Source organism: Mus caroli, chromosome 11 (assembly GCF_900094665.2).
Source record: "Mus caroli chromosome 11, CAROLI_EIJ_v1.1, whole genome shotgun sequence".
In the NCBI taxonomy this organism is placed as follows: domain Eukaryota; kingdom Metazoa; phylum Chordata; class Mammalia; order Rodentia; family Muridae; genus Mus; species Mus caroli.
In genome coordinates this window covers 100,110,218-100,135,422 of record NC_034580.1, presented here as the reverse complement: position 1 = coordinate 100,135,422, position 25,205 = coordinate 100,110,218, and the positions used below count along the sequence as shown (strand labels likewise).

The following is a 25,205-nucleotide window of genomic DNA, read 5'->3' as shown; positions in this document are numbered from 1 at the left end:
AGACAGAGCCAGCCAACTACCTACAAGCCCCTTCCTAGTCAGCTGATGGCCGAATGGACAGGGAAGAACACCGGAGGCTTTTAAAATGATTCTTCTTTCCACAGGATATATTTTGGTCATATTTTTCCCTCCTCCAACTCCTCTCAGATCCTCCCCCCTCCCTACCCTCTCTCATGTTCTCTCCCTCTCTTAACAAAAACAAAACAAAAATTCAAATACTTAACTCACCCAAGAAGTGGAGTGAACTGGGGACAGAAAAATGAATAAAATAGATGTCTGGCCCCGAGGGGGCTTCCACCCTACTGGGGAGACACAGAGAGCAAGCAGGCAAGCGTGTGCTATCCAGTGTGAAATTCTACAAGCAATGTAGGGAGATGATGATGGATGGGGTGCTACTTTAATTTGGTATTTCTCTAAAGCACTAAGTTTAATTACAGACTTGGAGGGAGGAAGTCACGTGAATACATGGAAGAGAGGGAGCAGCCAGTACGAAGGTCCCCAGGAGGTGATTGCTGAGGCATCCAGGGTTGTCACTTGTCACTGGGTCACTCAGTTTACAGATAAGGACTCTTTCAAGGGTGGCCTAGTTATGGCTTGTGTACAGTTGGACACTGATTTCTTCTGTTAAATTGTCCACACACTTCCCTTCCTATCAAGATCAGTGCCCAAGGGTGTTCACAGGACCCTTCCACTGTAGGTAATGCTCCTGCCCAGGTGTGAGGAGGGGTCTTCCATCACGTGCTTCTGGGTGAATCACAAAGGGTGTGAGAATCTGGCATCCCCTTGCAGCTTCCAATCCATTTACCCATCTGGCATGAGACAGGGAGAAGAACTCTGGGGCTGCCTGGGGGAGCAGCCAGGAGCCAGGGCAGTCTCGGAGACAGGCACCCCTGCCAGTGGGAGGCTGGTGCCATGGGATGAAGGGGTAATGGGTTTGTTTGGGTGACATGACATGGAAAGAGGCACGCAGGCTGGCAGACAGGCTTGTCACCTTGGGTTAAGCTGTAAAGAAAGGCAGGACAAAGGTAGGTGTCTTGAGGCAGGTGGGTTTCTGAGTTTGAGGCCAGCCTGGTCTACAGAGCAAGTTCCAAAGACAGTCAGGGCTACACAGAGCAACCCTGTTTCAAAACATCAAAAAAGGAAAAAAAAAAGTGTCTCTGGGGGAAACACCAAGAGAGTAGGTAGGAGCCTATGAGACCTCCTCTTTTGTGGCTCTGAACACTCTTGAGTTTTACACTCAATACCTAGTAGAGGTCCCAGCACATAGTAGGTGCTGAAGAAGCTATAGGGCTATATGAAGGCTCAGTATGTGCAAGGTAAACTTCAGGGGTGACACTGCAGCTCTAAGTAACTGAGGACACTGGGCCATGGGTATGACAAGTCTCTCTCTCTTTTTTTTTTTTTTGGTTTTTCGAGACAGGGTTTCTCTGTATAGCCCTGGCTGTCCTGGAACTCACTTTGTAGACCAGGCTGGCCTCGAACTCAGAAATCCGCCTGCCTCTGCCTCCCGAGTGCTGGGATTAAAGGCGTGAGCCGCCACGCCCGGCTGACAAGTCTCTTAAGTGACCACATAATGTACTAAATTTGAAATCAGTGTCCAGTTGGCTCAGCTCTTGAGGCCAGTGTTTGATAACTGTGTGCTCCGGTGAGTTACTCAACCCCTCTAAGTCTAAGGTTCCTTTTCCTTAAAGCGAAGACAAAAATCCTCGCTGACTCCACTATGATGACTGAACGAGGCCGAGCACTTAGAGCGGAGCCCAACGCAAATGGAGATCCACACACGCTAGCTATTATTATAGCAGTTGTTAGTCATTGCCACCTTAACAACAGGAAGAGGAGCCGGTGACCCCAGGTCCTTGTGAGCTCTGATTCCACTTGTCTGTGATGTTATTAGTCTGTAATTCTATTTCTTCCTGGCATAGACATACTCATGCCATGATTTCATAAGGAACCAACTCTGTAATCTGTCACATGATGGGGCCTTGGCCATGGGAGCCTAACCCCTCCTTGCTTTCTGGCACGAAGTGTGTGCAAGGCCCCCAAAGGTTTCAGCATAGTGCCAGCCACTTCAGCCAGACATCCATCCATCTGTCCCGGGCCCTTTGCCCCACCCTCACCATCTGTCTCTGCCAATGCCCATCGGTCTGGGTTGGTCTCAGCATCAGATGACAAATGGCTGTATCGGAGGCCGTTGTGAGGGTTGATGGATGGCGTCCTATGAGGCCAGGCAGGCTGGGATGGGGGTGGGGCATCCAGTACAAATCACGGAGGAATGAGCACCCATTCATCACAGCCTGCTGCCTCCAAGGACAGGTGACACCTGTGTGGCTCCAGGGTGGTGTCATTTCTCTAGAACACAAGCAAGTTAATGGAGCCTGACCTGGCCTGGGGTTGAAAGGAGAGATGGAGACCTTTCCTCCAGGTATCCACCTCCCTCCCTCCCTCCCTCCCTCCTGGTTCTGCAACTGCCCACAGGCTGAGAATAATGCTCTTCCTGCTCAATTCTGCCAGTGGGTAGTCCAAGGCTGAGAGGACAAGTGCCTCTCTTACCCTGGTGAGTTCTCCTGCAAAACTTACCCGTTGGTGTTCACTGATTGCTCTGTCTCTAGGCTCACTTAAAAAAAAAACCCTCTCCTTCAGAAAGGCTTCTTAGATTTGCCCTGCCTCTGTCCTGGCCTCCCAATACCTCCCTCATAGTAGCCAAGCGATTGGTAGCGTGCCTTTTCTCTTCTTCCTGGCTCTATAGTTAAGTGTTTTTAAAAAGCCACCCATGGTTAGTCCCAGTAGTTATGTGCACTCTGCAGTTTGTGAAACAGATCTTCAAAACTCAGTGCATTTAACCTCATGGATTTCCCCCTCCCTCCATTTGGGCAAAGGAAGGACCGAAGAAGCCTAGGGCATGGTTTTCCTGTGGGTACCAGTCCTAAGCCCCACAGTTTGGGGTGTGAGTGAGCCCGACTAGGAGTCAGTACAGGACACAGTTGGTTCCTGCAGGTCCAGCCCTCCCTTCCCTCCTCCACCTCTCTGAGGGGTCAGGGGTCAGCATTTGGATGCTGCTCTCAGCTGCAGAAGCCTCCTCTCCCACCAGGCCCAGCTTTAGAAATGAATTCCTCCGGCCTCCTTTATACTCTTGAGACCATTTCTCCACTGGCTGCTCTCCTACCCTCTGACTCTCAGTCCTGGGGACCAGGGTGAGACTGGGAGACCCTCTTGGCTCCTCTGGTGACATACATGGGATCTGATGCGCCTGAGGCAGATGCAAGGAGAGCAAAACAGAGTCTCCACTGCATCCTGTCTGAGATCCGCCATCCCCGGGGCCATGCCCGGAATGAGAGGAGGCTTGGTCTTGGGGTTTGGAAGACCTAGCTTTGGGTCCAGACCCTGCTATCACTGATAGTGACATCCTGGGAAGTTTATGAAACTCATTCATGCCTCAGTTTCCCCATCAGGCTTTTAGCTCACTGGGGATAAAATAACTGAGTAGAAGCCCTTCGCCCATGGCCTTGGTGCATTCGTCTAGCATTTTCTATTGGGGAGGTGTGACAAACCTAGAGGGAGCCAGGTTTCTTCTGCAACTTGAACTTCAGCACTTAGTGTTCCTCTGTTGCCTCAGTTGCCTGAGGTGTCAAGTGGGTGACATCTTGATGCTCTTGTGCTGGCAGCATGGAGCCTTATGCCCCAGCTCGTGTAGCAACAGCAGCCATCTTTGTCCTTTGTCAATGTTCCCAACTCACAGCCCAGTAGCAGGGTCTGGGGGACCCTCCCCTGTTGCCCATGGGATGGTGAGCATGTGACACATCGCTGTGACTCCTGTGCCCACAGCCAAGGCTGCTTGCTAACCTCATTCCTTGTTCACTCAGGACTCCAGCTCCTTCTTTTCCACACAGACCACTCCAAGGAAGGAGGCCCTGGGAGAACCTGGCATCCTGAGAGGTAAGGGGCAGGGGCAACTCACCAGAGACATTGCTGGCCAGGGACAGGCTCTCACACTGCTGATCCTGGAGGGAGGTGGAGACGGGGTTCAGCCCCAGAAGGAGAAGGGCCTGTGGGGATAAGGGGGTACAGGACACTGTTAGGAGTGCTCAGCTGTCTGACCTGATGATTCTTGCCCCTCCTCCTCTGCCCAGCATCCTCCCCTTTCCCAGTCTCCTGGTGCCCTCCTGAATGTTTGAAATTGCCCGGTTCACAGAGGGCTGGGGATGGAAGCTGGTGTTTGTCTCTGGCCATCTCCACATGTCCAACCAGGTCCCTAGAAAGGCATGTACACACATTTGCACCCAACCTTCTACCTCCCCTTCCTCATGTGGCAAACTCCTCTGATGTACTGTGATATCTACGACAGCTTAATTCTCCCTGGGGCCAGCATGGATATGACTATTGCAGATAGAGAAACAGAGGCACTGAAGAAATGATCTGGGAAGATTCTAGGGAAGGTTTTTGTCCTTTAACCCCATTGAGGGCTCTGTGTCACTCTGACTCCAGGATCACAGCCCTTTTGGGGTGGGAGCAGTGTGGCCCTATGACTGGAAGGCTGTCTCTTTTTGAATGGACACCCTCAACCACGATGGTACCTTTCTTAGGTTACTGCTGTCTCTAAGGTTAGAGTCTGGGAGGGTGGGCTGTGTGACCGATCTGGATCACAGTGTCTGCACCCTTAAGCAAGTTCATCTGTCCCCTGTGTTTGAGAACGTGTATTGTGCTTGAATTTGGCAACTAAGTTAAGGAATGATGCTGTGTTGTGGCTGTACAATAGGTGCTCAATGAGGACATACAGATTGACTTGAACTCAGGGGTTGTTATCTGGTCTAGCGAGGTAGAGACAGGGGTCGGAGTTGTGTCTGTTGGGGGTTCCTTTTGCAAGGGGGCCCAGAAGCAAGTGGGAATAGGGGAGGGGCATTACCACATGTATCATCTCCTTCACGTGGGAGAAGAGCCCCTAGGTTGGATGGCAACCCTGGATGTGTTCTTCACACAGCACTCCACTCTCTCCTGTTCCCCTCTTTGCAAGCCCTAGGCTTGAGAGGATTATCAACAAGGAACAGTATACCCAGCTTTAGAAGCAAAATGGAACCCTCGTTTCTTTAATTTGATTGTGGCTGATTCTCTCTGTGTGTGAATGTCCATTTGTCCATCCGTCTCCCTTCTGAAGCTAGTTTTCTGTGTTCCCCTGATAGAAATGTCCCTATCTCTTCCCATCCAGCAATCCCCCAGCCTCAGCAGTACTTACTTCTTCCTTCTGTCAGAGGTTGATGACAAAGGCAGTCTGCTGCCTTCTTTCCCACCTCGCATTTGTATTCCTGACCAGAGCTTGGACCTAGTCCCCATAAGAATCACCCCTAAATCCTGGTGACTTACAGAGCCACATTGTCCCCCTTGGTGTCTGCCCAAGTCTTTAGTGGGCTTTATCTAATTCACTCCCTCACTTCAAGCATCCTCCCTCCATCTCGCCCTAGAACTCTTTGCTGACACAGCTTCAGACTCTTCAATGTCCCCAGTCTCACCATTCCTGTGCAGGTTCAGAGCTGCTCTGCCATCAGCCCTGGGGATAGTAAACTCACTCCAGGGCCTTGGCAGCGGTTAGGATAAAGCCAATTGCTGCCCTGGCCCCAAGCAACTTCCCACACTTTATTAATCAGTAATTAAGTTTCAATCTCCAGAGAGGTGACGAACTATCATTAGCCTCATTTTCCAAATGCAAAGGCAGAAGTGGAGAGAAGAGGAAGCCAAGGGGCTCGCGGGTGGCTCTTGACAGCTAAGCAGAGGGCAGTGTCCTCTTGACAAAGCTCTGCAGCAGCTCCCTCAGAGTCAGCAGGGACCCAGGCTCTGTGCTCTCCCCAGAAATGGGTAATGGCTGCTGGGGAGAGAGAGAAAATCCTGCTCTCCTTCACCTCCTAACGCACACACACAAATCAATCAATCAACCAATCAATCAATCAATCAATCAATCAATAGTTAATCAGTCAATCAATCTCATTTCAGTCATAGGCAAGTTAAATAAACTTTGAACCCTATTGGACAATATCACCCCACTGCCTGACTCCTAGCCTTATCAATTTAATACTTAAATCATGTTTCCATCTTTCAGCTTCCCCTTGAAGACACATCACACCCCATTCCCATCTACCTACCCTGCATCCTCTCTCGCCACACAGCCCCTCCTGTTCTGGTCCACCTTTGCCTACACAGTCTTTGTCTCTTCTAACCTTGTCCAGCACCCGGTGACTCAGCTGTCCTTAGAGCCAAAACCCCTCCTTAGCACTCCAAAAGCAAAATGACTCAGTATACCCTTTTGGTGTGCCCTCGGTACGCCCCCATACCCTGCTTGTGTTAGGGATGTTCCCAGTGGAGGCCTTGGGGTAGTCCGGAGTGTGCGAAAGCCAGCTCATTACCGCACACACTCAACCCAGCTCTAATTAGATGAGGAATTCGAGGACCGAAAGCTCTTATTCACACATTTTAATGTCCTGGAGTTCATTAGAGCAGAAACCCAGATTTGAAGGGGGTGGGGTGGGGAAAGAACCAAATGTCACAGGGCAAAGGGCTCAGCTGACCTTGAACCCTGTTTCTTGTCTGTCTGTCTGTCTGTCTGTCTTGGATCTGCTTGGTCATAGAGCTGTTTTCTGCTCACAGAGGACCTGGGCTGCATTATGCAAAGGCAAACACTTCTTAAAATTCCTAAGCTGGTCTTTCCTCTCCCAAAAGGTCAGCTCTGTGGCAGAATCTTTACCTGCGCCCCCTCCTGCTCTGTGGAGGTTTATAAAAGCTTTCAGCTAATTCTGAAATCCTACTTCCATGAAAGGCCAAGTGTTTCCCTCTTGCAGACGGTGGCTCTCTCCCACCGTCACCTCAGTTTGCTCTCTCCATCAGCAGGAGAAGGCTCTGCTGGCAGCCGAAGGCTCCCAAACTTTCCAGGCTACTGTCCTCTTAATGAAGATTTGTTTGTAGCAAGGTTCTCTAAGCAGTTAAGGCTGGCCCCAGACTCAAAATTCCCCTGTCTCAGTCTCCCAGGCTCAAGGATTAAAGGTATGTACCACCTTGATCAGCTTAAACTGGGATTTTTTTTTTTTTTTTTTTGAGACAGGGATTTTCTGTGTAGCCCTGGCTGTCCTGTAACTTGCTTTGTAGACCAGGCTGGCCTCGAACTCACAGACATCCTCCTGTTTCTGTCTCCCAAGTGCGCCATCACACCTAGCAAACTGGGAATTCTTAATCTGAGCTCCACAAACACACTGGGGGTGTGTGGCTAGTGTGAATACCCTGTAATTAATTGTGGAATGGTTTTTAAAAATATTTTTTCTTTTTTTTTAAATCTATTTTTTTCCAGGACAGTTTGTCACTGCCTCTATTCCACAAGGCCCAGGCATCCATACAACCAGATCTGGGTCTTCTTAAATCAGAACAAAGTACATGTAGCCTGAGAACCACTACTCCCTTTGTGTCTACCCTCTTCTCTCCTTCCAGCCTTAGCACTGACTGGACACTGGCTGTGTGTTCAGAACTACTTTTAAAACTTTGTGCAGTGAGTATGTGTGTATGCATGTAGGCATGTGTGTGTGTGTGTGTGTGTGTTGCATGCCCATGAATGTGTGCAGCACATGAAAGTGGAGTTCAGAGGAAGATGTCAGACGCCGTCCTCTATTTCTCTCTCCCTTATTTCTCAAAGACAGGATTTGTTCGGGAAGCACACACAGGGCAGGAGGGGGCTCAGGTAAAGATTCTGCCACAGAGCTGACCTGTAGTGAGGCTGGCTGACCAGTGAGTTCCTGGGCTCTGCCCCCTAATGCTGGGGTTACAAACATGAGCAGTCATTTGTAACATCTTATGAGGGTATTGAAGTTCAAACCCAGGTCCTCACACTTATGTAACAAGCAAGCTCTCTCACAGATGGAGCCATTCTCCCAGGCCCCGACAACTAGTTTTGAAAAAACAATTTTTCAATATCTCATGAAACTTGCTGTTTTCCTTTTCTTCCCCCAATAATTTATTTTTTTAATTCACTTTACATTCCAATCGCAGCCCCCTTCCCTCTTCTCCTCCCAGTCCTGCTCTTACAAGTCCCTCCCCTCTTACCCCTCCCCTTCTCTTCAGAGAAAAGGAAGCCCCCTTTGGAGACCACTCCATCCTGGGACATCTAATCCCAGCAGGACTAGGCGCATCCTCTCTCGATGAGGCCTAATCAAGCTAGGGGAAGGGGATCCAATGTCAGGCCACAGAGCCAGAGACAGCCCCTGCACTAATTGTTAGGGAACCCACATGAAGACCAAGCTGCACATCTGCTACAAATGTGTAGGGGGGCTATGTCCAACTCCTGCATGTCCTTTGGTTGAAACTTGCAGTTTTCTGGCTAGCAGAGAAGCTAAAATGCTGTTAACGAGTTGGCGTACTTCACTCACTGGTGAATGGTTGGGCCTGTGCCCCAGCCTGCCAGCCCCGGACCCCAAACAAAACTTCTGTCTCACTGCTAAACCTCGGCAGGCCTTGAAGGTCTAGTCTGAGAACGACAAGGCCACTCTGCTATTCAAAGAGGTCACCTGCCTTCGAGAAGCTGCGCAACGGATGTCAGGCCTTGGCAAGCACAGGGCACCCACAGTGGGAGAGGGAAGGGAGCCATAGAGAAGCAAGAAAAGTGGTAAGATGTCTCTGGAGGGCTGGTGGGAGGGCTGAGCCTGACAGCTGCCTGCTCCAGCTCCAGAGCCCTGCCCCGCCCCCCCCCCCCAGGCCAGCACAGTCTGAGCTGCCACCCCAGTTCCCACTGTGACTTTGGCATAAAGGTTAATCACACCCAGAAAATGCTTATTAGAGACCACAAATAACCGTCTTCCTGAAGCTCCTTTTGGTCTTTGAGGCACAAAATACAATCTTCTTTGATGGGACCATTCCATGATTATTAACCGTTTGGGGAGGAACCTGAGGAACCACAGGCAGGAGGGAGAGGTGGCCTGGAGGCAGCCAAGGCCACCCCCCACCTCCTCAAAGTTTCTGAAGAATCGGGGGAGGGATCGGCCTTCCTTTCCAGCATCACCCTGGGAGGTGAGCTCAGGGGCAGGTGCGACCACCTCAGGGCACTGCACTGGGCCCTCGTTCTTCTTCACGGGTAACTTCCTTTTGTGTGAAGCAAGAACAGTGAAGTTGGGAGGTGGACCTTCTAGGGACCAATAGAGGAAAGCTTCCGGAATATGAGGCCAGCAGAGCCATTCTCATTCTCTGCCCCCTCTGGGACCCAGAATCCCCCTTAGCTATTTTTTTTTTCCAAGACAGGGTTTTTCTGTGTAGCCCTGGCTGTCCTGGAACTCACTCTGTAGACCAGGCTGGCCTCGAACTCAGAAATCCGCCTGCCTCTGCCTCCCAAGTGCTGGGATTAAAGGTGTGCACCACCACTGCCTTCTCCTTAGCTTTTGAGGGCAGACTTGGTATAATATGCATGAGGCTGCCCCTGCCCCATGCCCTCGCTACCTCACTCATGGTCTGCCCTCTCTGAAGCATGTATCTGGAAGGGGTTTCAGTCAAAAAGAATGGCGGTTTGTTGTTTACCTTGCTTATTTTGCAAGCCCTTGCTAAGCTGAGGTTCTATGTTCATGGAGTCCGAAGCTCAGGACTTGATTTGTAGAAGAATAAAGGAATTCAGAAGCAGAAAGCACCAGGTCAGCATAATATGTGTGTGCACGCATGCACGCGCGTGCGCGCACACACACACACATGCACACACACACACACACGAACACACACACACACACACACACACACACACACACACACCTCATGAAGACAAAGAGTGTAACTGAGTACAGGGAAGGGGCTGCACTGCATGACCATGAATGGGTTTCTGGAGGGAGGGGAGCCTATGAAGCAGGACACAGTCAGGAAGAGAAACATTCTTGGCCTGGGGAGACTCAAGCTAGTCAGACTTGGAGGACGCAGACACTAAGTCGAGATGGATCTAGGAGGCCAGGAGAGCCAACACGGATTTCTGGGCAGCAGACAACTGGATCTGATCAGTGCTATCATTTGCAGGTGTGAAAACTGAGGCCTGAAAGGAAATTGGAAGCCAGATCGGATACTTGAGACAGATCCATTGGATCTTGATAGAACTGAGCTCAGGAGAACGTGGGAACCCTGGTTAGTGGACCAGCAAAGCCCCGACTCCCTGGTGAGATCAAAATCCCAGCTCTGCCCCTTGTTTGCTTTTGACATCCCTCCTCCTCGTGCATGTTTCTGTGTGTGATACTGTGCACATGTGCATGTGGGTGCATGTGTCTATGCATGCTCACGTGGTAGTCAGAGGTTAACATTAGTGTCTTCTCCAATCGCTTTCACATTATTTCTTGAGACGGTGTCTCCCATTGAATCTGGAGCAGCTCGCTGTTAGGATAGGCTGGCTGGCCAGTGAGCCCTGAGGATCTGCTTGTCTCTGCCTCCCAGGGCTGGGATCCCAAGGCTTTTTGACATGGTGGCTAGAGATCTGAACTCAGGTCCTCACGCGTATGGAGTAGGTGCTTTACCCGTTGAGCTGTCTCTGCAGCCCCACTCCGGCTACTCTGACTGCTTTGATCAGTACTCTGTTTAGGAAGGTGGAGGGGAATAAGCCAAGATGGGAAAGGGAGCACACAGCTCATAAAGCAGTTTCCTTCCCCAGGCTGACTCCCCTAGTGCTCTGAAATGGTGGCATCTAGCTTGCAGAAACAGGACATGTGCAACTAGCCCTTTGAGCCTCATCTCTGCTGCCACAGACTCATGTGCAGTTGCAGGCTAACTGAACCTGGACAGGGGATTCTGAGGGTAAGGAGGGACCCCACAGGCAACTCTGTGGACTCCACAGGCTCACAAGCGTCAAGCAGAGGGGTCAGTGTTGGTGAGGACCACAAGCTCTACACAGCCCGGCTGAGACGCGGAGGGGACATCTTTGCTTCTTTGGATCCACAGAGGTGCCCAAATGATGAGTCAGGGCAATACCAGACTAAGGACAGAATGCAACAGTATCCCATGTCCTTTCTCAGCCTTCCTGCTTTTCCCTACACAATCCTTTCTCCCCCCACCTCTCCCCCGTGCCCCAGACCAGGTCCCCTCCAATGATCTCTGTTGACGGTCACAACCTGTCCCCATCTCTAGGTAAAGAGCCTGTCTCTCCACAACCCGCCCCAGAGTGGGTGAGCAGTGAAAGATTATTGCAGGCAGACAAGAAATAATGTATTGTTGCATTTAATTAGGTTAAATTGCTGTTGTACAGAGAAGAAAAAAACGGACGGGAAAATCTCCTGCCTACACTCAAGGGGGTGCAGGCTTGGGTGTTCCCCACCTCCAGACTGTCTCCCTGGGTCCTAAGCTCCCATGTGGCCTCCCCAATCCCTACCCTTGCTCCTGCCTCACTTCTTTTTCCTCCCCTCATGGGGACCTCACAGTGGAACTGGACCTGTCCTCACCCCAGCTCCTCTCATTGGGCAGTGGATTTTACACATGACCTTGGAGAGCACTGGAGTATGTCTGCTAGGGCTGTAAGCTCCTGGGATAGGGTCTGTGGCTGTTTTGATATCCTCAATGAATTGAGAGACATGGGGAATGAATGAATGAATGAATGAATGAATGAGACAGTTTGACTTTCTCTTTCTACCCCCTTGATCCAAAGGGTCATGTGATAATTTCCACAATGACTTTTTCAACCCTTCCCCTCTCTCCCTTCCTCTCTCCTCCCTTCTCTTCCTCCCTCCTTCTGTCTCTTCCTTCCTTCCTTCCTTCCTTCCTTCCTTCCTTCCTTCCTTCCTTCCTTCCTTCCTTCCTTCCTTCCTAGGAACTCGCTCTGGACCCTAGACTGGCCTTGACTCTCTTGGCAATCCCTCTGCCTCATCCTCCTTGTGCTGGGATTCCAGGCATGTGCCACTGTGTACAGCTCCACCAAGACATTGTGCCATCTCCTTATTTCTCCCTTCCTTCTCTCTTCCTGGTGGCGTGGGTCCCTTCTCTTGTTCTGGCTTCCTGCACAGCATGCCCGCCTTGGGTCAGCCAGAGAGCTGAGCTCAGGAAAGGGACACCCTGGTGAAGGTGTTTGGACACCTGGAGTGTGGTTTGGAGAGACTTGGTCTGGGACAGTGGACAAGTTGCTGCCCAGCCTCAGTTTCCACAAGTGTGAAAGGAATAGAACACTTGTTCTCCAGGTATGAATATGCTCTGGCTCCAAGACTCTCAGGAAAGCCCAAACCCAACCTCTAACTCGGGGGAGCTCCACAGTGGGACACCTTACTGCCCAGGCCCATGTGTGTAACCTTGAGAAAACCACTGATCTCCCAGTCTTTCCCCCTGTCTGTAGATGGGACTAGTTGGAATGAAATATCTACACCCAGAAGCTCTTGGAAAGATTTGATGATTCAGCGCATACCGAATAACAAGGGGCCAAGGGGCTGGCTAGCTCTTCAGTGATGGGCTTTCTCCCTGCTGGGCGCTTCTTCCATGACTCAGTCTTCCATATCAGAAATGCTCTGCCTGGTCTCCTGCCCATCACCCTCCATCATCAGTCTGTTCCCAGGAGCTGTGGTCACCTACAAAAGTGTGTGTGTGTGTGTGTGTGTGTCACCCTGAATGTGGACTAGCTGGCCTTGGGCATGAGGACATGGAGTGGTACCTATTTCTAATCCCCAGGATGATGGTTAATTTCCAGTACAGGCCTGATTGGGTTAAGAAATACAATGATACCTAGACTACAGAGTAAGTCCCAGGATAGCTAGCCCTGTTGCACAGAGATATTCTGTCTTGAAAAAGCAACCATCAGTACCCCAGAAGAGAAAGAAACACAAGGCACACCTTTGGATGTCTCTTTGAGGGAATTTCTAGAAAGAGGCTAAATCTCAATCAATGAGGAGGAATAACTCACCCTGAATATGGGTGACAGCATCCTATGGTCTGAAGTCTGACAGTGAATGAAGGGGTTAGGGGGAGGAGAAAGTGGGATGACTGTGGGCAAGCCCCTCTCTCTGCTTCTTGGTCAGGGCCGTGGGCCACCCTGCTTCTCCTTCTGTGATGGACTGTGCTCCCCTGAACTGCGAGCCAAAGCCAACCCTTCCTCCTTCTGTTGTTTTTGTCAGTTATTTGGTCACACTGAGAAGAACAGTAACTAAAACACCCATCCCGAATCTGCCTGTCACTCACTCACTGCCCTAAGCGAGTCTTCGTTAGGGTTTCTAGTGTGTTGCTCCATCATCACCAGAAGCAAGTTGGGGAAGACAGGGTTTATTTAATGTTACAGTTGTGCATCAGGAAAGTCAGGGAAGGAACTCAAGCAGAGGCCATGGAGGAGTGCGGCTTACTGGCTTGTTCCTCTTGGCTTGCTCAGCCTGCTTTCTTATACAGAACCACTACCCAGGGTTGTCATCACCTACAATGGTTGGGCCCTTTCATATTGGCTGTTATTAAGACAATATCATGAAAACTTGCCTGTAGGCCAACTTTTGGTGGCTTTTTCTCCATTAAGATTCTCCCTTCCAGGGCCGGGCAGTGGTGGCACACACCTTTAATCCCAGCACTTGGGAGGCAGAGGCAGGTGGATTTCTGAGTTCGAGGCCAACCTGGTCTACAGAGTGAGTTCCAGGACAGCCAGAGCTATACAAAAAAGAAAAAAAGAAAAAAGATTCCCTTTCCAAATAACCCTAACTTGTATCAAGCTGACAATTAACTAGCTAGGATGGTATGACTTGTTCTCTGATAGCCTCAGTGACTTGTTTGTCCAGTGTTGGCCTCTGGCCTCCTTCCTTGCCTTTCTATTACCTGGTTTCACTGAAGACTTGCCCATTAACAGACTCGGTGGTACTGTTTCTCATTGCTGTGGTATGAATAGGAATGGCCCCCATAGGTTCATAGATTTGAATGCTTGGTCATTAGGGAGTGGCACTACTTGACAGTGATTGTGGCCTTCTTGGAGGAAGTATGTTACTTCCTCCAAGGGGTGGGCTTTGGGTTCCAAATGCTCAGGCCAGGGCCACTGTCTTTCTGTCTGTCTGCTCCCTGTGGGTCAGGGTGAAGAGTTAGCTACTCTCCAGCAGTGTGTCTGCATGCATACCACCATGTTTCCCACAACGATGACCATGGACTAAGCCGTTGAAAGCAAGCCGCAGTTAAATGTTCCCCTTCATCAGAGTTGTCATGGCCATAGTGCTTCCTCACCAAAATAGCACATTGCTGCCCAAGATACTCATGCAATCTCACCCCATCTCAAGATACTCATGCAATCTCACCCCATCTCAAGATGATACTCATGCAATCTCACCCCATCTCAAGCTGGAGCCCTTACCACTTCTCCACTGTGTACAAATGTCAAACTGGTGTGAACAGAGTTTGCTCATGGCTGTTACCCTAGCAACTGGAGGCACTAGGATGGAAGCCGTTCTCTGGTCTTAGCAAGACAGCTTGTTCCCCGAGCCCCTTTCTAAGCCTGATGCATCCAAGTAGGTACAGGTTTCTTTTTGCCTCTTCACCTGTAAGTCATAGCTAGAGCTGCAGCCTGCTGTAGTAAGAACAGGGGATCAGGGTCCCTTATGGGACCAGGATGACAAGAGTTATTTAGGTAGAACATAGATTGATTCTCACAGATGCATGGAGCCTGCACTGGGCTCTAATCCTGCTCCCAGGTTGGGGAACTGGAAGCTATGGGCTGTGTGTGATCCCTGGATGCTGATATGTTTCCTCGAGGAGGCAGAAGCCAAATTCCAGGTGTCAGGACAGCTTTGGAGACATCAGCCCTCCAGGTGATGCCCCCCCCACATACCCTGGGGGCTCCTGATCAGCTGCACAGAGACAAGTGTGAAGTTGGCGGGCGGTCGCCATGTGGTGGCAGAAGCTTACCCCTGGAGGAGAAGCACTTCAGGCATGATTTTGAGTCGGCTGGGAAGGAAAAAGGAGACTGCTTGGCAGCTGGCAAGTGGGTCTATGATAGAAAGCCTAGAGCTTCTGCAACTGGATGTTGCGGGTGAGCAGCTGCCTGCCAAGGTCACTCGGGAGAACGAGCTAGTGGCTGCTGGACCAAGGCTCACTGAGCAGAAATTAGGAATAATCATGGGACAGGCAGTGGCCTTGTCTATGGTTCTCAACTAGGTGATACGTGGCAGCAATCGGAGGGAAGAGTGACTGGTACATAGCGGGTAGAGGCCCGAGGTGCTGAACATCCCAGTGTCCAAGGCAGCTCCCACGGCAAAGAACTGTTGTCCCATGTCAGCGATTACCTGATTAGTAAAGTGAGGCATGAGGTCCCCAAGTCTGGTCTCTAGAACCCACATACAAATGTTGCATGTGATGCACACTCAGAATTCAGTGCTGAGGAGTTGGAGACATGCAAATCCCTAGGGACTGATGGTCAGCCCAGTTTAGCCTAATTGGTGAGCTCCAGACCCAATGATAATACCTAGGGTTGTCTTTCTGGCTTCAATACACGCACACACACCAAACAAACATAAAAACTACTAACACCAAATGCCAGCAAGAGTGGCCTTGGCCAGCCCTATTCTGAAGGTACCCACGTGTCTGCTCCTTAGGAGGAGGAAGGGAGACAATGGAGGTCCGTGAGGAAAAAGAAACCACACAAAGAAAAGAGCCTTCTATACCCAGGACGCTCTGGCTGCTCTCTGTCCATCAACAGCCCTTTGTCACCGTGAACCAGTCATCCCCTTTTGTGGCTTCAAGTTGCGATCAGAGGACTGGTGGCTACCCCTACCTGGCTAGCTAACCCTCTTCCAACCAGCTCCTCCAAGCTCTTCCTGGGTGGGATGCCACAGAAGGCCAGAAAGATGAGGAAAGATGGATTGTTGGTTGGTGTGACTGAAGCTCAGGGGCAGTCAGCACAGGTCAGAACAGGATCCTGGGCTCGGGACTTTGCCTCTTTTATCTAGACTGAGTCTTAGCCAATTGGCAGAACCACTACAGGGTCGGGCCATGGTAGCTTTAGATGAACCCACTATAAAGGAAAAACTTCTTTGGCCTCTCTGTGGCACTGGGACCCAATGACTATGCTTAGGCTTCCTCTCACCTCAGTGACAAAGGACAGGTTGACACATGTTTTAGTTAGGGTTTCTGCTGCTAAAGAATAAGAAGGAAGAAGCCAGAGTGTGCCGGCCCTTCCCTGCCAGAGTAATCCACACAGCTTCCTCCTGGCTCCCCACCAGAGATGCTCTCTAACTCAGGTCCCTACAGCAGAGCTGAAGAGAAGACACAAGGCACACACAATGATTCCGGCCATGATGGTGGGAATTGTAGCCCCCAGGTGCATCTCAGAGCAGAGCTTGCTACTCCAATCGTGCTTAGGACCAGTTTGGGCAGAGTTGCCAAGGGCAAATTGTTTGATACCAGTCCCCAGCGTGCTAAGTCCAAAAATCGAGAGTGACTATTTAGAAACTTAGATGGGAATTTGTCCTTGCTGTGACACCCAAGCAAGTTGTCAATAAACTCATCTCCTTGGGTCTAGACTGATCCCAGTGTTTATCAGACTGGCAAGGTGAATCACGGGGTGCCGCTGCCGGGACCACATGCCAGTCTGCAGAGGACTGGAAAATCCCCGTGGTCTTCCTCCCTGCTGGCTAGCTGGAGGACAGAGCTCCAACTGGCTCATTATGGAAGTCCTCGTGGAAGAGACAGTCTGAGTGACTGCTGAGCTTAGCATGGGGTAGAGAGGGTGGCCAATACCCACGAAAGTGGCAGGGCCCCCTGTTTGAGCTTTAGTGGTTGTAGGCTGCTCGCTGCACAACATCTCCTATTATTCCCCATCATTGTCCAGGTAAAGAGGGTCCAGAAACCTAGAGAGACCTAGAAGGTCACCCAATCAGGACGTGACAGAATTGACTCTAACCCCAGGACACCTGCTCTTTTGGCACTGGGGACAGTGCTCCTTTCTTGTGACACTCAGGTTACATATTAGCCCTGCCACTCCCGGCCTGGGTCTCACAGCCTAGTAGTGTCATTTACTTCAGACCATGGGGCCCAACTATCTGCAGAGAAAGGACGCAAGGCCGTCCCACTGCCACCCACAAGGAGCTGGGGGCATGTGACACACACTCAGGATAAGACTGATTAGAGGAGAGAGCAATGCTACTGTTCTGAGTCACTTCTGCATTTTCTGGTTCCTCCTGTCTGGCTGCCTGAAGGATCAGAACACCTCCAATCCCATCTGGGACACAGAAGTGACCCAGGCCTGTTCTGTGACACCCCAGTCTCCAGCCTGGGCCCTGGCCTCCCCTTAGTGATATTGCTCCAGAAACCCTCGGGGTACAGACCTGCCTGTCCACATGTGGACTGGCCCTCAGCACATGCCAGGAGACACGGGGCTGGAACCTCTGAGTGTTACTGAGCACTCAGCATCAGGATACAAAGGTATCCTTGGGTACTAGGGAGAGAGGAAAGGCCAGAATGACCATAGCAGTCGTGCAAGCCAGCTTCCTTCCCATGCCTGCTCAGGTCTCATGTTCATGTTCTTTCTCCTCCATTACCCAGTGAAGCCTCTCTCTACCAGACTGTCTGTCTTGAAGACAGACTCCCCTATCAAAACAAAACTGTCTACCCCTAGTAGGCTGTGGACAAGACTGGTCATTCAGTACAGGAGTCTGTATGGTCCTAGAAGGACCACTCCCTACTTGTGTTCTTTCTCGATCCTTTCTCATCAGCCAAGACTTTCCTGTCTCTGCGGCTGCCTGGGCCTTCCTCTTTTTCCCATCTATGCCCACTGGCTGCCCACCAGCAATGCCCTCATGAGAGAAGGAGGTCAATGAGCCAGAAAAGGCCTTCCAGCAACCACTTAGCCCTTGCCAAGAAGGTCGAGAAAGGAAAGACGTCAGAGGGGAGGATTACACCCTGCCCTTGTCAGAGGACACTCTTGTGCCCGTCGCCGGCTCCTGTTCTAGCTGTTTACCTGGGCTGGCTGCATTTTATCTCTGTGGTTCTGTGTACTTACCAGGGACCTGAACCAATAAGCTGTTCTCAGTTCTCTGAATGCCCTGACCTCCCGGTGCCTAAAGACTCAACCAAGATTCCTACAATGCCTCACGACAGCCTTACGTCTCTGCCAGGGGTATCCTACCATGGCCCCATGGCCACGTTACACTCTTGGGTGGTAGGCTGGACACCTCCAGCACTTACTGAGTGTCTCAGACAGTTCTTTATCTAACATGATCCAAAGAAGCCAAAAGCTTGGGAATCCCTGTGTCCAAACACAGAAGACTCCAAAGTCAGCTCAAACAATCTCCTCCCTGGCTCTCAGCAGTGAAGCAGATGGACCTGCCCATCCAGATTCTCTTCTGGACTTTGACCTAGGTGCCCTGGCTCCCCACCAGACCAGAGATCAGGATGATAGTGGAGAGGAATAGGTGCCACTCAGACCACCTCTGGGCTCCTGTGGTTGCTGTTCCCTGGACCCAGCCAACCAGTGACAGGATTGTCTGTTTCCATGGCATCTTCATGTGGTCCAGGAGCACATGGTGGATGGCTGCCAACACGGAGGGCTCTCAACAGGTGGCCCTGGGCACAGAGAACTGCGTCCTGGAACAGAATTCTGATGTGTCCACTGCACACTAAAGGGAGGACCTTTCCCACTCCTGAGATGAAATTCTGAGAGACTAGGCTCCCTCTTGCCCCATAGTCCTGCCTTTTAATTTCATGGAAGCAGCTCCTGCTTCTAAAATAAGAGGTTAATACTCTGCTTCCTGACAGACCCCAAGGAGTTGTTTTCGAAATAATTGCCTGTATCTGAAAGTTAATCACATTGTATCACCCTCCTTGCAAGTGTCTATTTTTACTGACAAATGTTTCCACCCGCCAGTGTGGCCTCTGACCTTGAGCTCAGCTGTAGGCTAGAGCTCTAGCCTTTCAGAGGGTGAAGGTAGGGTAGGGTGGGGTGGGATGTGAAACGTGAAAAACCCTGGGGATGTTCCCTCCTCTCCACTCCTTCTCCTCCTCCCTTCTGCCCATTCTTCTCCTCTTCTAGTTTTTTTTTGTTTGTTTTTGTTTTTAATAGGGTCTCATGTAGCCCAGGCTGGCCTAAAATTCACTATGTAGTCCAGTATGACCAACAACTTCTAATCCTCTTGTTATTACCTGAGGGCTGGATGACAGATACGTGAGTCACTGTGCCTGGTTTACTCAGGGCTGAGAGTCAAACCTAGGACTCCTTGTATGCTAGGCAAACACTCTAAGAAATGGACTACATTTCCATTCCTATCCCCTCCCCGACCTCTGACAGCTTTTCTTAGACCGAAGACATTGGTAGGATATCTTATAGATCACTCTAGTTCATACTTATGAAGGGCAGACGGTATGCCAGACCCTTTAGGAGTGTTTCATGCCACACTCAACGATGCAGGGAGTCACGGTTACCCCATTTTCCCAATTTGGGGGAGAGTGTGTATATGTGTTGTGCTGTGTGTATGATATATGTGCTTGTTAGTGTGATAGCGCATGCTCATGTATGCACATGTGTGGTCAGGGCAGCGATGAATATCAGGTATCTTTCTTCTATGACTCTTCATCTTTACTTTATGAGGTAGCATCTTTCACTGAAACTGCAAGCTCATTGATTAGTCTGGGCTGGACTGGCAGATGAATGAGCTTCAAGGATCTTAGAATGTCTTAGAATGCACCCCACCTCTCCAGTGCTGAAATTACATAGGCTGCCATGCCCAAGTTTCCCCTCCTCTTGTCCCTTTCTTCCCAGCCCTCCCAGGTCTGTCTCCTACCTTTAAGGCCTTCCCCTTAAAAAAAAAAAAAGAAAACAGAAGAAAAAATAAAGAATGAAAGAGGGAAAGAAAGAAAGAAAGAAAGAAAGAAAGAAAGAAAGAAAGAAAGGAAGGAAGGAAGGAAGGAAGGAAGGAAGGAAGAAAGAAAGAAAGANGAAGGAAGGAAGGAAGGAAGAAAGAAAGAAAGAAAGAAAGAAAGAAAGAAAGAAAGAAAGAAAGAAAGAAAGAAAGAAAGAAAGAAAGAAAGAAAAAGGAAGAAAGAAAAAAGAAAGTTCAAATTGTGTTGTCCGTATAGTTACTGGAGTATGGTCACACTCCCTATGGCCAGTCCCTTAAAGAAAAGAGAGTCCTTCCACACCAGCATCCCCACCAGAAGCCATCAGTTGTGAAGGCTAACCAGCCTCCTTATCACAATGTTTAAGAGTTCTCTTTTTGATGGGGGTTGTCTGTCACTCTCTCTCAACTGTGAGTTAGCTGTCTCTAATACCACTGCAGAAGAGACTTTCTTGTCCCGTATAGTCAGTAGGAACAGGGATCATAGACTTCCACATGGCATCTGGTGACAGCATGGACACCCATCTGACCTTTGTATGCCCAAATTTTTATATGTGGATTCTGGGAACCCAAACCCGGTCTTCCTACTTTCCCGGCAGATACTGTACTGACCAAGCTGTCTCTCCAGCTTCATCTTTCCCATCTTTTAAGCCATGAGGATATTACTCACACTGATAACCCTACTTGCTCAGAGCCTCATAGCAGGGTCGGGTCCACCTACATCTGCTTCCCTGATGTCTGCATCTCCCAGAAGAAAATGCTTGGTCTAGAGCAAGATGTCTTGTGACGAGCATTTTAAGAGGGTTTGGTGTATAGCTTGCAAGTGTCTCTGATGACTGGGGCCTCTAATAGGATGCGGTTATAATTAACAATTCATTACTTGACCAGAAAACTGCAGTCAATATCTCCACCCATTCTTCCATCCCTGATGGGTTCTTATTTCCAGACAGTCCAGAAATGGCGGCATGGAATCTGAGAAGAAAGACAGCACCCTCAGCTCCTCTGCCACCCAGAAGGAGACAGGAAGGGCAAGAATCTTACAGGGCTCACTCAGTTTTTCCAGACTCCCTATGGGGCTGCTATACCCTCCCCCACACCCCACCTTAGGCTCCAGGTCACTAGGATGAACTGCACTGGTACCTGTGGCATTCTTTTCTTTTTTAACCACTGAGCCGAAGGTGGGCTTCTGGGGTTTTCTGTACCTGATGTGGCTTTGCTTCCCCCCTCCGCCCCCCGCCTTTCTGTTGTTTTATGCAAACAACATATCTGATGTTTGCTTTGCTGTTTCACTTGGGCTCCTCTGTTTTTAGATGACACCCAAGTCGCACAGGGGCAACAAGGATTTCTTTATGACAACTGCATAAGCTAAAGGGAGCAGGTGACAATGCCACCCATATCTTAGTCCCCAGGTATCCGGTAAACACCTACTGTATTCATTGGGTTTCCAGGCCCAGTGGTGAAGGAGAAACACCAGCTGGGGCTACTAAGGCTCAAGGAAGAGCCCTTGGTCCCCACACATTAAGGTCCCCAGATGAAGAGAAGCAGAGCTGTGGGTTCAGTTTCCTAGACCTGTTCTTCCCACATAAGGTTGCAGCCCTAAGGAGCTCATGGGAACCTCTGAGAGAGGCCGATGAATAAGGGAGTCAGCTCCACACTTAGGCACAGACAAAGACACTACAGCTCAGAGAGAGAAGGTGACCTACTGTAAGCCCGTTGGATGCAGAGCTAAGGGCAAAGTCAGGCACACTGACTGCCACACTGATGACCTACCCGATTCTCGGCTGAAATTCTCAGCCTTGCACCTTGCTCCTCTATGGAGGCCTTACATCTCCATCTCTCCCAATCTCTGGGACCAGAGCTCAGGCTCTTGCCAAGAAGTTAGACATTAACAGTGGCTCCAAATGGGCACATTTGACCCCTAAACTATTTCTGTGAGGCTGATCTTTGCTAGCTGCCGATGCTCCCCTAGGAGTCAAATGTCTGCAAGGGTAAGAAATGGATTTTTCAACTTGAGCTCCGGGCCCGTGGCTTTGCTTTTTCATGTCTGCGCACATTGAGAAGGGTTTTACTTGCCAGTTTTCTCCCCAGGCTGGATATCAAATCCCACAGTTTGCCTTTGTTTTTGGGCCTCCCCTTCCTTACTCTGTTTCAGGTCTGTGGCCAGGTGACTTCCTACCCCACAGCCCACAGTCGCAACCTGGTTCGCTTTTTTGACTTCCATCCTTCCCAGCACCCCTAGAAAACTGGACTCCACTAGGACTCGAGCAAAGAGACGATGGAAGAGAGGACCACCCAGAGCCACTTACGGGCATTCCCTAGCAATGGGAATTCTCCCTTTGAAGGCTCAGAAATGGCATGGGACAAGACTGGGGCTCTGACACAGCAAGGGAAAGAGCTGTCTGATGGTCACAGCAATGCCCAGACCTGTTCTTAAACACGGGACCCGCAGGGATCGTTGTTCAACTTGTCACAGCACTGTGTAAAGAGGGATGTCACAGCCATTTTCTCCTCTGCTTTAGACTTTGCCTAATGCTTCTAAATTGCTATAAACAATAACAGCAGCAATAAAACTGGCCTCCCTGGAAGTCACTGGATACTCATTGTCCTTTAAGAACACACAGAGGCCTAGTTCAGCCCACACAGTCACTATCCAGAATCACCTATCACCAGAGCATTAGATATGTCCCTAGGAAGAGCAGTTAGTGGATGGGTCATAAGAAGAGGGACCATTTCTCCTCTCTATGCTTATCCATAAACACACACACACACACACACACACACACACACTCCACACGCATGCACACACACTCCTCATCTTTCTTGCACTCTCCCACAATGCTCTATAACAAGTTCAATGAGAAATGCACACTATAGCCCCCGAATGACCCTTTTCCAAACATGGTTTGCCTGTCAATCATCAGTGAAAGAGCTGGTTTTTGCATGATCTCCAAGTTCCCTAGATTCATATGTTCAAACTGATGAAACTCACAGATGGTCAGCTGGTAGGGACTAAGCATGAGATTTAAGTGTAAATTTAACAAAAACAGAGTCTTAGGCTTGGAGTACTGGGTTTGAAATCTGTGTGCAGGCGCTAAGGGCAAGGTCAAGCTTGCTGACTGACAAGCTCACGGTGCCGCTTTCTGAACAAGTAGCCTCAATTCTCTATGCCTAGGATATAATTCTTCTTGGACTATTATGACGACTACATGACTTAATATCTATAAAGCAACTAGACTAACACTGGGAAATGTGTACAGACCACACAAATATCACAGTCACCGCCTCTCACTCCCCATTTCCTGGGCACATGCTGAATGTATCAAGTAAGACAAGTCCCCCAACTCCCACTAGCCAGTAGGAACAAGAGAAAAAAAAGTACCTTTTAGCTTAAGAAACTGTGAACATGCCAAACAGGTCATTTCACACAGTTCTAAGAATGGCCTCAGAAAGAACCTTTATTGATTTCCATGTAAACTTGAAAAAAAATATCCACAGCCCAATTTTTTGAATTTGCTTAAGAGGCTGCATTTTAACCCCTGTGAATTTAGATCAAGGCTCAGTACACAGGAGTCCTTGGGAAAACACCTCCATTGCTGCTTATCTATACAACCTCCAAGAGTCTCCCTAACTTCTTTGCAGATGACTTTGGTCACCCAAAAAATAATCTTGGGCTCCAGCCCTTAGGTTTACTGAGACTCCCTTAGATTTGAAGACAACCTTTGAGTATTTGGAGAGGGGGGACATTGGGCACCTGAGTGAGCAGGGCAGTCAGTCACATTTTAAACGCGTGGTGGTTTAACTCAAATGCTTTTCGAACAAGTAAAAGTAGTCGGCTTAATAACTGATGGAAAAATCAAAGCAATCAATTAGCACTGCTCCTCCCAACCACTTACATTTTTTGAATGCAATCGCTTTTGAACGTCCCTGGCCACAGTTAACCCGGTGTTTCGGCTTGTGGTTCAGGACGTCCATGTCAGCCCTGAGCGGTCCGGAGACCCAGGCATGGCAATTGGGGCTGCCAGGCGGCAGCGCCAGGCCCACTCACCTTCTCCAGCACCAGGGATGAGGTGCTGGTACCCAGTGAGCGCGCGCGCTCTGGGACGCGCCGGCGAAGTGGCGCCTGTCCTTAGGCTGCGGGCCTGGCTGAGAAGCACCTAGCTCTTCCCGGGCTCTGTCCACCCCCGCGCAGCCCCAGATCGCCCCCGAACTTTAGCCAGTAGGCACTGTAAACGCCTTCTGGAGACTTTCCGAAACTCCGCTTCTCCAGCCCGGTAGCAGGAGCGAGCGCAGTGAGAGAATGCGTTGCGCTCCGGGGGGCTGTGGCTCCCCGGAGGATCGGCCGGACACTGGGGTGCGCGCATCATCGCCTCTCCGAGATGCTAAATCGATGAAGGGCCGCGACACGCGGGCCGCATCTATCTCCGGAATCTGAAGCTTTCTACGGAGGAAAACCGGCAGGAAAGAGCGCCTGAGACCGGGACAGGGCCGGCTCGGAGGGTGTCCAGCAGGGACAGGACCCCATCCAGAGCCTTAAGGGGGATGGCGCTTCGGCCCCAAAGATTGCAGCGATTCTTCGCGCAAAGCCGGTTCTTCGAGTGGGCGGACCCCCTCCTCCTCTGGCGCCGCAGCGGTTTCACCATCACCCATTCTTTTTCCACCAGAGTTGTCCCTCTGTCTCCGAAGCCCGGCTTTAGCGGTCCAGGTAGAGGACGTCAGGTTGAGCCCCAACCTCCCGGGTGGCGCCGGGTTCCCCGATCCTTTCCTCCGGCACCCCTGCCCACGCCTGTCCCGCGCTCGTTCGGCCCGGAGCGCCTCTGATTACCCGGAGGTCGGTCCCCTCTTACCTTCACGAGCCGGAGCTGCGGGCGCCGTCCCATCCTCGGGCTCGCTCCGTCAGCGTCCTGGATGCCAGGATCGCTCCGACATCCCAGAGCGAAGAGCGGGCGGCTGCGGTCTCTGTTGGGCGGCCAGTCTCCCGGGCCGCTGGGCTGCTCCCAGGCGCCGGGCTTCGCACCCTCCCGCCCCGCCCCACCGGCAGGCTCTGGCTCGCCCTGCGCGAGCAAGTCTGGTCGCCTTCTCCCCACTCAGCTGGGCCCACAGCTACCTCTCTCCTGCCTGGATCCCGCCTAGCACGGTCGCCTACCCCACGGTCCGCCTGCCTCTCGCCTCGGCTCCCCGCCCCCTCGCCTCGTGTCCCCTCCTCTTTCTCCCTCCGCTCCCCTCCAGTCCCTCCTCCGCTCCTCGCCCCTCCGCTGGCTGCCGGCTCCCGCCTCCTCGGTCCACTGCCCAACCCCGGGCCGGATCCCCGCACCCTGGCCGTGCTGACCCCCCTCTCCCCGCACCCCGGCTTGCGGCAGTGCGCGGGGCGCACAGGCGGCGGCGGCGGCCGCCGCAGCTAGGGGAAAACCGGGGATCCGGGAGGCGGCGGCTGGAGAGCAGGCAGCCTTTCTTCTCTAGCCT

At 50.9% G+C, this 25,205-nt stretch overlaps 1 protein-coding gene across 1 annotated transcript in view; it reads right to left on the bottom strand.

Annotated features, from left to right (window-relative positions):
- Crhr1 (corticotropin releasing hormone receptor 1) overlaps window positions 1–24,913 on the bottom strand; it is a 43,188-nt gene extending 18,275 nt beyond the window's left edge. The window contains exons 1-2 of the mRNA XM_021175815.1: window positions 24,590–24,913; window positions 3,956–4,043 (exon numbers count right to left, since the gene is read on the bottom strand). Coding sequence (XP_021031474.1) covers window positions 3,956–4,043; window positions 24,590–24,622 — 121 coding nt within the window. The 5' untranslated portion in view covers window positions 24,623–24,913. The remainder of the gene's footprint in view (window positions 1–3,955; window positions 4,044–24,589) is intronic.
- Between the last annotated feature and the right edge of the window lie 292 nt (window positions 24,914–25,205).